The following is a 12,452-nucleotide window of genomic DNA, read 5'->3' on the forward strand; positions in this document are numbered from 1 at the left end:
CCAAGGCTGCTTTGGGGGGGGGGCGGGGGGGCTTCCTTTGGATACAACAAATGAGAAGCGAGGTGACCTGGGTTCAGGTGCAGACTATGCCTCTGGCGCTGTGTAAACCTGGGCGAGTCCTGTTCCCTCTCTGGGCAAGGCTGGCTTTCTTATTTCAGAAACAAAGAAGGTGTAGAGAGTGAAAAACCTGTTTCCCTCAAAGCCCTCTAATACTCTGAGAAGAGCAAAGGGACTTACTCCAGCACTCTGGATCCTGTGACTTGGTCTCTCTGCTGTCTCCAGGCCAGTGGTTCTCAACGTTCCTAATGCCGTGACCCTTTCATACAGCTCCTCATGTTGTGGTGACCTCCAGTTTCATTGTTACAAATTGAACATAATTAAAGCATAGTGATTCATCACAAAAACAATATGTCATTACATATGTGTTTTCCGATGGTCTTAGGCGACCCCTGTGAAAGGGTCGTTGGACTCCCAAAGGGGTCACAACCCACAGGTTGAGAACCGCTGCTCTAGCCTGTGAGTATCTTAAGGGCAAGACTTGTCTTATTTGTTCCAGAGTTCCCAGAGCCAAGAACAGGGCCTGTCACAGATGAGGTGCTCAGTAAATATGCATTCATTCATTCATTCATCCAACAAATATACGTTACACAGAAATGAGGGCCATCGGTGTGCTGTGTGCTAGGGTTAAAGCACTGAGTGAGTTAGGTGAGGTACCTGGGTTTTTGGAGCATACTGAACGATGGGGGCATAAACTACATAACCAAACAATAAATGAGATCACGTCAACTGGTGCTAACTGTTGCAGATACAATCACACTGGGCAGCACCGCAGAAAGTGACGCAGGTGGGAGGTGGTCACGCTCCAGCTGACCCCTTTGCAGACATGGAAGAGCATCAGGTAGAGGGAGGAGCTAGTGCCCAGGCCTGGCACGCTGGAGAGTAAAAGGCAGGGTGGGAGTGAGGGGGAGGATGGCCAGAGGCGGATTGGAGCGGCCTGCAGGAACAGAGCAGGTAGGGTGTTTTGGGCCAGGTGAGGATTTCAGGTGTCATTATAAACTTGACCAGAAGATTTTGGGGGGTTAAAACTGGAAAAGCAGCAAGATCTGGGTTATGTTTTTAAAAGATCCCTCAGGCCACTTATGGAGAATGGGTTAGTGGGGAGGAGCAAGAACAGAAGAAGGGAGGCCGGTGAGGAGACCCCTGCAGAGGTCCAGGGGAGAGGTGGTGGCGGCAGCTCCGATGCAGGGCGGGTGGGGATAAATGGTTAGATTGGGATTTTGGAGAGAGAGCTGCTGATTCCTTGCAGCACAACCAGTCTTCCCCACTGGGGTCCAGCACCCTGGACAGCGCACCCCCAGGTTTCCGGAAGGGCCAGTCCCCTTTCTCAGGGACACCGAGATTCTGATGGCAGCCCTAAGAAGCCCCTCTTGTGTTTTTTAAAAACATTTTTTGAGTTATAAAACACTTCAACATACAGAAAATGATGTAACAGACACATACGTATCTATCAAGATGAAATGGGTGTTAACATTTTGCCATATTCGCTTCAGAGCCCTCTCCTCTTTAAAAAAGAAAGCCAGTGAAACACTGTAGATACAGCTCCACACCCCATTCTTCCTTCCCCTCCTTCCCCAGGGGTAACTGAGCAAAAACTGGCGTTTATCTGTCCCAGGCATGTACTGTCCTTATCTAGTTCTGCACTCAAAACCTGTCATTCTATTGTTAAACAGATTTTAAAAGTTTAAATAAATGGTATAATACTGTACATATTCCCCTGTCCTTTATTTTTTTTTTCACTCCATATTGTGTCCTGGAGACGTATCCCTTTTGGTGCATGTGGATGGAGTTCGCTCATTTTAACCGTGATCAACGATTTCATTGTACTTACACGGCAGCTTAATTTCCTGTTTGCCAGCGGAGAGGCAGGCTGCTCCTCGTTTCCCTATTACGGACGAAGGTGCGATGAATATCCTAGGACGTGCATGCTTTGCATATGAGTATGAGAAGGATGCACACAGAGCACTGTACGTGCCCTACCCAGGTTCCTTCACCTGCAGGTGTCCTCTCTCCCCAGCTGCTATTGGCTGCTAAGCACTCCTCGCTGCCCCCTTCTGGGGAACCTCCTCACCCTCACCATGGGGCAGTGCATAGGCAATGACTGATGAACATGGGGTACCAAAGACTGGCTCCTGGCCTCCAGGCGGATCAACGCGGTGGTGTTATTAATGCTGCAAGCCTCTCGGTGGCATCAGATTGAAGCTAATCTCCAACAGAGAACACATAATTGCTTAGCTTTCCCTCCCACCCTCTCTGCCGTCCCCCGTCTCTTTCACCCGGGAGCTCTTCCTCAATAAATCACCTGCACAAGAACCCCAGGCACTGCTTAGGGACCCAACCTAAGACAGGCACACACCAAGGTGGTACTGCCGGGCCTTCGATTTGCTCACCTTAAAATTTGTTAAGTATTCCCGAAGTGCTCTCCCACGTAGTTGGACCAGTTTGCATTCCCATCAGCTCCCCTCGCCCCCCAACACACACTTTCATCAATACTATATAGACTAATTTTGCCCATCAGATTGGTGCAATACCGATTTCATTGCTGTGTTTTCATCTGCATTTCCATGTTTACTAGTGATGTTGAGAATCTTTTTATGTGTTTATCGGCCATTCACATTTCCTTCTCTTTTACTTGTCTGTTCATATCTTTTGCCCATTTTCCTATGGCTTTGGAAATTGATGCGCTGAAGTTTTAAAGTAATTTTGTTTTGGAAACGAATTATTGGTTGGTTATACAGGTTGCCAGTATCTTCTCTCAGTCGTGGCTTTAACAATTTTTTATTTTTATTTTTTTGTCACGTAGAAGTTTTTTATTTTAATGAAATAAGGTTTATTGTTATTTTTTATCATTTGTGTTTATTTTCTGATAAAGTTATTTTCCTGTGTTTTTAAAATACAATTTTATAGTCTACCTTTTATATTTAGGACTTTGATTACTGGGAACTTTATTTTGTGAGTGGTGTGAGTAGGGGTCTAATTTTACCTTTTTCTGGGGGGTGGGGTGGGGCGGTGGGGGGTGGGAGTATTTAATTGTCCTAATAACTCCTTGTCATGTTTCAAACTTTCATATATATTTGGGTCTATTCCCAGGCATATTCCCCATTCTTTCATCTGTTTCTCTATTTCTGGGACCAAATCAAACCGTTTTAATGAGTAGAGTTTTATAATAATTACTAGAGGAAAGTTGCACGAAAAGATCTGTGCAATAGGCCTTCCCTTCCCCTGGCTGCCGGCACCGGTTTTCCTCCAGCACCCGGGACCCAGGTCTTCGCTCCGGCCGGAGCTGCCTTCAGTCTTCGTTCTGCCGCTTCGCGCCTACATATGCAAATTAACCACCATCTTTGTTGGCAGTTAATTTGCATATTTCACTGATTAGCCAATGGGAGGTGTAGTGAAGGTACAGTCAATTACCATGTTTGTCTATTATTAGATAGGATTATATCTGGCAGGATGAGGTTCCCTTCCGCTTCCTGCCCTTTCTTCTTCAAAATCATCTTAGCTATTCTAGTTTCTTTATCATCCCATATGCATTGTGGGATGGCCTTGTCAAATTGCAGAGAAAGCCCCATTGCAGATGGTATTGGAAATAAAATCTATAGAGTAGATTGGAGGGGGCTGGCCAACTCTCTGACAGGACTCCCCACCTGCAAACGGGGTTCGGTTTTTCTCCGGCTGTATCCTTCCTCTCCTCCGAATCCCATTCTCCGACAGGGAGCTGCCCAGGAAATGAGCCTCCAGTCCCTTCTCATCCTTCAATGCCCAGCTGAATGCCCCCTCCTCCAGGGAGTCCTTGGAGACAGCCCTGACCTTGCAGGCTCTCTCTCCTCTAACCCGTCTCGGTGCCCCCTTTCCAGGACACTGAGCACACTGGGTCTGACTGAGGGAGCCACATCTCCTCATCTCAGCCTCTGAAGAGAAGGGCTGCATCACCTTCATCTTGTACTCCCAGTGGTACCCATTGCACAGTTGATGCCCAGTGGGCTCTGGGTGATTGGCCCTTAGGTAAGATAAGTGTGTATAACGGGTGCTTCCTCCATGGGGAGGGGCCTGGAATAGAGTTTGGAGTTTCAGGGAGACACACCTCACTGAAGTCAGACAGATCTAGCTCGTCATGGTGGTGCGCTTCATGGGACAGTGGCCTCTCTGAGCATGTGCCCATCTGTGAGGCGGGGACATTACCGGCCTCACAGGGCTGTAGTGATCACGGCTGAGACTGTAGGGGCACACTGCAGGTGTTTTCTCCCTGTTCCACCTTCCCAGTGCGAGGCAAGTACAGAGTCAGACCTGCCCTCAGCCAGGCAGGCTGCTGGGGATCATTTTCTTGTTCACCAGGAAGACCCCAGGGCACCTTCCCCAAATGTCTGAGCCATTGACTCTAATGGACTCCACTCTGCCCGTCTCCTGCCCAGCCTCTGATGCCACCCCCTGCCTCCGGCTGCTGTGCCCTTTCCTGGAGCAGAGGTGGGTCCTATGGAACATGCTTGCACCCCATCTTCCCTGCCCTGCCTCATAGCACCCATCTCTCTCGATGGACCCCTGGGCCCCGAGTTGTTCCCATGACATGCTTCTTCCTCGTGCTACTCCTCCAGGGGGCATCTTCCTTCCCCGGGAGAACCAGGGGCAAAGGCAACGTCCGGCTGCGAGGGATCGCGTTCCAGCGCTAAGCACCGTCTGCACATCTTGGAAGAGAGACTATGGGGCTGATGGGGGTGCTTCCTGGCGGAGCACGGGCTCAAGTTGGACACATCCGGGCTCTGATCCAGAACTTGATGTTAGGTAAGTTGGCCTCTATAGGACTCAGCTTCTCCATACATAAAATGGGTACATGGATCTGACCTCTTGGGGGAGAGGAGGCCAGAAAGGAAGAAATGCATAGGATACATCAGGTAGCGGTCCAGCATGAGGTGGCCCCTTCCTTACAAGATTGTAGGAATGGAAAAAAATGAGGGACACAAGTCAAAGATGAGGCAGAATTTATTCTCCTTGTGGGCAAGTTCAAGACTCATGATGGAGACCACAGAGAGCAGTTCCCCGGGACCCTGGAGGGCACCTCACGCCGGGGACAGGGGCACACTTTTGTAAGTGCCAGCCCCACTGGGCCCCCTGACTATGAGGATCCAGAGTCCAGGAGCTGGGTCAGAGTGGGGTGGGGGCGGGGGGAAGACAGGTCCTCCCCAGATCCTGTCCTGACCGTGTTTCCGACTTCCATAGGAAGGAAGAACAGCTCGGCTATATAGTAATATATAGAGGTGTAGAGAGCTGGCCGCGGCACCTGGGCGGGGCGGAGACCCCTTGAATTATTGCAGGAGGGAGAGGGGACTCAGTGCTGGTGTTTCCGCGGAATAGCTGTGCTGGCCACAGGGAGGTCTAGGCCTGCCCTTCTCTTGGGGCCAGCAGGACGTCCCCAGCATCCTGCCCTGTGGGGTTCCTTGGGCCCTGCCAGCTCCCCCTGGGGTGCAGCCTTCTCACCCTGGGTGCCTCTTATGTGCTTTGAAGACCATTTTTGCATTGTCAGGAGGAAAAAATATTCTGACATGGTAGAAAAAGATATTTACATACCCTGGTGGGCCGTAAGGGAGGGGGTCAGTCTCTGAATGGGGGCGCTGGCTAAACCCCCTCCCCACCCACAGCTGTCCACGTGGGATGGTGAAGGGAAAGGGCCCTGGGAAGAGGCTCAGCTCCAAACTTGGCTGCTGTGTGACTTGGACAAGACACACTCCCTTGGTCTGCCCAGACGGTGGAGGAGTGGAGGACTTGGTCCCCGACTCCAGGCAGGGGGCTGGAGGGCAATGAGGTTGGCAGAGGGACTGCCAAGTGTGGAGCCCTGGGCTGTGGAGGGGCATCAGAGACTAGAGGAAACTTGGTGGCCCCTGGCCAGGCAGCCAAGTCCAGCTGAGGGCATCTCACCAACCCTGCGGTGATGCCTATACAGAGGTGGCCAGAGGGGCTGGCCGGGAACCCTGTTTTCCTGGTGAAGCAGCGGAGGAAGCCAGGTGGAGGCTGCAGGTGGCCCCCCACCAGCTAGAGGGAGGGCTCAGACCTGAGATAGAGCCGGGAGTGGGATCCCCTGGGGGAGACAAGGGTGGGCCTGGTGCTGGTGTGGTTCAGAAGTGGCCCCTGGCTCCGGCCTCCAGGCCTGGGGGGAGGTGGGTGTGAGCCCCTCTCCAGTCGCTGTGGCTGCTGGGACCTGCACCCACATTCAGTGGGCATTCACACCGAGTTTCCTGCTCACAGGCAGGGACACTCAACCTCATTCATGACCTGCCACCCATGGTCACATGTACACGTGCTCCCAGTCTCAGTGAAGAAGCCTGTGGGCCCTAACTGGCACACATCGATGCTGGGACCTGGCAGGTGGACACACATGCACACAATCCATGACCTTGTAACAACACACCCCATACGGCACAGGAGCACATGTGTGCGGACACACACACAGAGGCAGGTGATCGACGTCTCTGTGGGGCTCAGTGGCGTTGAGGCTCCAGCATCTGGGACAGAAAAGGCCCTCTGCCCTGGGGCCAGGCGTCCCAGCTGTGCTGGCACCAACGGTCCCTTTCAGGTGGCCTGACCCCGATGACTCAGATCCGGTGGGGGAGTCCTCGGCCTCACTGGTGCCTGGCAGGAAGGCAGCCAAGGAGAGGGGCACAAGCCTGGGGCCACCCTGACCGCTGGCCAACCCCGCGAGTCCTCCAACAGCTGGCATGACCTGGGGCCGCGGTGGTCTGGTCAGAGGTGCCGGCGGGGCCCCTGGGTGCTGGTCAGCTGGGCCCTCATGGTCTGGATGCTGCCCAGGATCTTCTTCTGGTGGCCCATAAGGGTGATGCCCAGGGCGCGCACGTCCCTGTGAGGGAAGGGTGGTGCTGGCCAGGTCGGCCTGGGAGGCTGGGAGCCATGGAGACAGGGACATACTCCTTCCCGGGAGCTGCCTCTGGCCCCCTGCCCTCTCCCCGTGCCCCTGCCCCAGGGGACCACCACTTACTGGGCGTTCATTCGCAGCACCATGCCCAGCGAGGAGTAACCACCAGCGGCAAAATGGTCCCGGTAGCGGCCCATTCGGATGGAGTCCAGCCAGTCCCCCACGGTGAGGCCCCCGCTGCCAGCCCCGCCCCCGCGGAGGTCAAAGCAGCTCCGGGCAAAGGCGGGGGCCGGGCACCTGGGGCACAGGGGCCCTGGGTAAGTGCCTTCCTCGAGGACCCGGCATTAACCACCCTCAGTCTCCATTCAGGCCCAGCAGTGGGCAAGGGGTATAAAGGGTTAGACCCCAGGCTGGGAAGGAGAGGGCTGGGGAAGGCCCAGACCTCACAGGGGTCAGTGCCCAGGTCAGGTTGGACCTGGTCCAAGGGTCAGGACAGGGCTGTCCAGGGTCAGGACTAAGTCAGGGCAATGCTGGGAGGGCAGCTGAGCTGGGCCAGAGCTGGGGGCAGGGGGAAGGGGGGGCGCCAGGCACCTGCTGACCGTGGCTGTGGTCCTGAGACTCTCAGGGTTGCGGATCAGGGCATCAAGGATGCTGACAATCTGGGAAAAGCGAGGCCGCTGAGCCCGGTCCTTGTGCCAACAGTCAAGCATGAGCTGGTGCAGGGCCCGGGGGCAGCCCATGGGTGCTGGCAAGCGGTACCCCTCCTCCACGGAGCTGATGACCTGGGGCGGGGGGCACAGGCTGGGCTCGAGGCTGTCCTGCCCTCCAGGCTCCGCCGCCCCTGCCTGTCCAGGGCCCCACACTCACGTCCCGGTTGGTCATGTTCCAGTAGGGCCTCTCCCCGTAGGCTAGCACCTCCCACATGACCACACCAAAGCTCCACACGTCACTGGCCGAGGAGAAGGTCCGGAAGGCGATGGCCTCGGGGGCTGTCCAGCGGATGGGGATCTTCCCTCCCTGTGAGGGACACAGGAACGGTGACGGCTTCTCCTTAGCCCAGCCGGGGGCTGAGCCCTGGGGCCGTTTCCCACTGGGGTCCTGCTGAGCAGTCCAGGGCGGGAGACACAGCCAGGAGGCCTGGGGCGGAGGACTGGCCAGGGAGACCTGCACCCGAGCTGCCGTGTGGACTGAATGAAAGAAAGGTGCGATGCCTGGCACACAGTGGACACTCAGTATCAGTGAAGGGGTCACGGCCTGAGCCAGGGATGCAGCTCAGAGACCATGGCCGAGCACGTCTGTCCCTCTCTCCCCCTCTCCCTCTCTCTTCCTCTTTAGGGAGAGGGGGTGTCACAAACCCTTCCTCTAAGTGAGATCTTATTTGGAGGCTCAGAGGTTGAGATGCAAAGGGAGGTTCTGACTGAGGCAGGGGTGGGGGCCCAAGCCCCTGCCACTCAGCCTCCTGCCTTTGAGGCAGCCCCCAAGGTACCTCCAGGGGAGCCCAAATCTCCATAAAATGCATTTTGAAAAAGCTTATATTTAGCCAAACTTTAGAGAGACAAATGTGGAGTCACCGTGTTTCAGCCAGACGCTAACTCTCCCACAGCCTCCCAGCGCATGGCAGTGGGGCCGGCTCTGGGGTCCACAGCCCCCCAGGACCAAGGAAGGGGAGGCCAGGCTGCTCCCATTACCAAGGGGGACACATTTCTCAGGGGGAAGGCCACCTTCACTGAAGGACAGGGTGTATGTGGGGGGTCACCCTCTGTCCCACACTGCCCCTCCCTGGGCCTATAGGAGGGGAGGGTGGGCCACGCACCGTGGTGGTGTAGGCGGCATCGGGGTCGTCCTCCAGTACCCGCGAGAGCCCGAAGTCGGACACCTTGCAGACCAGGTTGCCATCCACCAGGACGTTGCGGGCGGCCAGGTCGCGGTGGACGTAGCCCAGGCCGGAGAGGTAGCGCATGCCGGCGCCCACCCCTCTGAGCATGCCCACCAGCTGCATGATGGTGAACTGCCCGTCGTGAGTCTGCGGAGGACATGGCTTGGGCTGCAGGGAGGCTCTTTGCAGTTCGCAAAGTGCTTCACTGCTTAGGAAGCATAGGACGGGTTAAGGTTTGTTCCACTCCACTCACAGCAACCCTGAGAGGTAGAGGGGGCAGGGAGGACAGTGCTTCCATTTTGCAGAAGAAATAAAGGCACAGAGAGGTCAAGTCCTGTGTCTAAGAGCACCCAGCAAAGGAACGGCTGGGAGGGCTGGAGATCTAGGGATTTCCACGACACCCACCATGCCTCCCATCTGGGGTGGGGGAGGGTGCCTGGATCCCACTGAGGCACCTTCTGAGCCGGTGCCAGGGCAGCAGGACCCCATGCAACACAGGGACTCTCACGTGATGGGGTTAAAAGGCAGCGTGACTGGCGGACGGTTAAGACTCTGTAGCTGGTTCTCCCTTCCCCAGGGCTGTTGGGCCCACGTTTCCGGGGTGTTTGGAGGCCTAACGTTATTTCCCAACACCCAGGCTGACCTTCCCGCTCCCAGCCCATGTGACGGGTGAGGGGCACGCACCCTCAGGAAGGCGTCCAGAGAGCCGTTCTCCATGTACTCGGTCACGATCATTGCCAGGCGGCCTGGGAAAGGGACGGGAGGCAGAGGCTGCTGGTGGAGGAGTCAGGGCTGCGGATCAGAGACCCCCGGGATGTCCCCCACCAGGAGCTGGGCCAGCACTGAGGAACCGGGGAGCCTGGGACTCCTCCTGGGTCCCAGACGCTGGGCCCCTTCCTGACCGAGTCGTCCGAGGATGTGAGATGGGCCTGGACAGAGCAGGTGGTGTGGGGATGGACCCAGCCCCGCCTGGGCCACGGGGCCCTGCAGGGTGAGCTGCCTTCACACCCCCCGCCCCCGCACCTACCACGCGTAACGACGCCTTCCAAGCGGATGATGTTGGGGTGGTCAAACTGACCCATGATGGACGCCTCACTCAGGAAGTCCCGCCGCTGCCTCTCCGTGTAGCCGGCTTTGAGGGCCTTGATGGCCACGGGCATATCCTGCTGCCCCGGCACCCGCAGCCGCCCGTAGCAGACTTCTCCCGACTCTCCTGTGGACCGGGAGTGGGGCAGGCGGGGAGGACGGTGGTACCCTCCTTCCTCAGCCCGGATCTCCACACCCCCCCAGCCTCACACATGCAAGCGCCTCCCTGGGGCCTGGTCATCCCAGGCGCCTCAGTCCCCCTTGCCCGCTGCCCTGGTGCCCTTCATGCTACCCCCCCCTCCCCCCCGAGGCTCACCGGAGCCAATGATTTTCTCGATGTGGATCCTGGAGGCCTCGATCTCTCGGGTGAAGCTGCGGCCCGCCCGGCCCGGCTCCTCATAGGTATGTGGTTCTGCATAGAACTGGGGCTCCGGGATCTTCCCCCGGGGGTGGTGCAGGGGCAGGAAGACAGGTGGGGGTGCTGAGGGGCCAGGGCAGAAGGGCCTTCAGTGGGGTCCCAGAGGCCTTTCCCTCCCACCATCCCGTGGGGCTGGGGCCGGTGTGGGGGGAGGGTGAGGAGTGTGTCTGGGAATCTCGGGGTGTGGTGGCAAACACGAAGTGCCCAACATGTGCTCGCCAAGTGAAAGCAGGTCTCTATGGAGTCGCTCTGGAGTCTCTAGGGACCTGGGGGGTCTCCAGTGGGTTTGGAGAACGCCTGTCATTTTCTGGGGTCACTTCTGCTCAATTGTTCTGGGGCAAAAAGTGGCAAAAAGATTTCATTTCAAGAGCCAAGCTAGATGGATTGAAAATGGTTTTCTAAACAACTGTGTTAAGAGGGATTCTGAGCCTGCATTCAGGCAGAATGGGAACCGGTACCATGACTGATACCAATGTCCACCTGGGCACAGAAATGGGGTGTGGAGGTAGGCACCCCTTGTATTTGCTTTGTTTTCTGGGGTCTCTGCAGGGTCCTGAAAAAACTCTCTCTAGCAGGGGTTCTTGTCCAAGAACATATGAACCTCCCTGAGGTTGTACGCAAAGCTGTGTGTTAGCGCACACACTTGTACGTTTCCCTGGGGGGTGGGGGGGTCCCTCACATCCTCGGCGGGGTCTGTGAACCCACGGAAGGGGAACCGCACCGCACCTTCGGGGTCTCAGGTCTCTGTGATGTCCTGGTGTCTATCTCTGGGGCTCTGGTCTTTCTCTGGGCACCCTTCTCCTCCCCCTCGCCCCCCGGACCAGCCCTGGCTCCCACAGTGACCTCCTCTTTGCCCTCCGATCCCGGCCCCGCGCTCACCCTGCCCATTCTGGTAATGCATCTTCTCCTCATCCGAGTCCTGGAAGGCCTTGCTGTAGCCGCAGTGCCTGTGGGGGATGGGCACAGCTCTGCCTGGGGTCCCGCCGCCCTAGACCCAGCCCCCAGCCCCGGCCCCATTCAGGGACAAATCAGCGCTCCCCTCCCCCTGAAGGCAGCACCTGACACCCCAGCCCCTGCCCCTGCTGGGGGGAGGCCCCACCCTCAGGCTCTCATCTCAGCTGAACTGTGATGTCCTTGACATTTATAAAACCTTCATAATTTATACAGTCGAGTCCACTTAGCCCTCCCAGCAAATTCTGTGGATTATTAGGCTCTTTTCTCATGAAACTGTCCTTGGTGAAGGGCTGAGAGAGGAGGCGCCTGATGCCAGCTCTGCTGGGACCTTGGCAGGTCCCTTCTCTCCCCTTCCCTGGCCTCAGTTTCTCCACCTACTGGAAGAGCCGGGACCCTAAAGCCACGTAAGCACAGAGTCCCATTCCCACCTCCTCTGGAATGGAGGGGAGACGGGAGAGCGACTCAGAGTGTGGTGTTTCGTTAAGAGAGACCTGGGTCCAAGGCCCAGTCCTGGCATCTATTTGGCACGTGGCCTGACCTCTCTGATATCCAGGCTACTCGCCTGCAAAACAAGGTCAGAATCCCCACACCACGGGAGTAGCCTCAGGATGAAAGGAGATGGAGGTGGGTGTGGAAGGGAGACCAGTGGACTTGCTAGTGGATGGATGTGGCATGAGAGAGAGAAGTCGAGAATGACAACCTGGGTTGGCGCTGGAGTAGCCCCATGAATGGTGGTGCCACGTCCTAAGCTGGGGAGCCCTGTGGAGGTGCAGGCTGGGGAGGTGCAGACGGTGCAGGTTTGTCTAAAGCACATCCATGTGGAGATGGGAGTGGGCAGCCGGACCTCAGGAGAGAGGTCTGTGCTGTGCCACATGAATTTGGGGGCCGTAAGGGTGAACGTGGAACTGAAAGCCATGGGCCCTGAGGAGGTCACTCAGAGAGATGGACCTGGGACAATGGACAGAGGGTAAGGCCCCAGATGAGCCCAGGTCTGAGGGGCTGGGGAGATGGAGGACAGGCCAGATATGTGGACAAAAGTATATGTGTGTGTAGTGGGGGGGAGGGGCTGGGAGTTGGCAAGAGAAAAGCGTCCCTTCCAAGAAGGAGGACAGAACAGCTGTGTCTGTTAGTGTGCCCAGCCCCAGGCACAGGAAGTGGCTCGGCGCTCCCGGGGGATGGGGGGCTTGGAGGGGCTGGGGCAC

The 12,452-nt window shown here is 56.7% G+C and overlaps 1 protein-coding gene across 1 annotated transcript in view; it reads right to left on the minus strand.

Annotated features, from left to right (window-relative positions):
- Window positions 1-5,029: 5,029 nt before the first annotated feature.
- EPHA8 (EPH receptor A8) overlaps window positions 5,030-12,452 on the minus strand; it is a 37,273-nt gene continuing 29,850 nt past the window's right edge. The window contains exons 10-18 of the mRNA XM_006777659.2: window positions 11,176-11,243; window positions 10,195-10,359; window positions 9,820-10,005; window positions 9,477-9,538; window positions 8,730-8,939; window positions 7,784-7,933; window positions 7,508-7,698; window positions 7,040-7,213; window positions 5,030-6,901 (exon numbers count right to left, since the gene is read on the minus strand). Of these exons, the coding sequence (XP_006777722.1) occupies window positions 6,787-6,901; window positions 7,040-7,213; window positions 7,508-7,698; window positions 7,784-7,933; window positions 8,730-8,939; window positions 9,477-9,538; window positions 9,820-10,005; window positions 10,195-10,359; window positions 11,176-11,243 (1,321 nt within the window). The 3' untranslated portion in view covers window positions 5,030-6,786. The remainder of the gene's footprint in view (window positions 6,902-7,039; window positions 7,214-7,507; window positions 7,699-7,783; window positions 7,934-8,729; window positions 8,940-9,476; window positions 9,539-9,819; window positions 10,006-10,194; window positions 10,360-11,175; window positions 11,244-12,452) is intronic.

Source organism: Myotis davidii, unplaced genomic scaffold (genome assembly GCF_000327345.1).
Source record: "Myotis davidii unplaced genomic scaffold, ASM32734v1 scaffold149, whole genome shotgun sequence".
Taxonomy (NCBI): Eukaryota; Metazoa; Chordata; class Mammalia; order Chiroptera; family Vespertilionidae; genus Myotis; species Myotis davidii.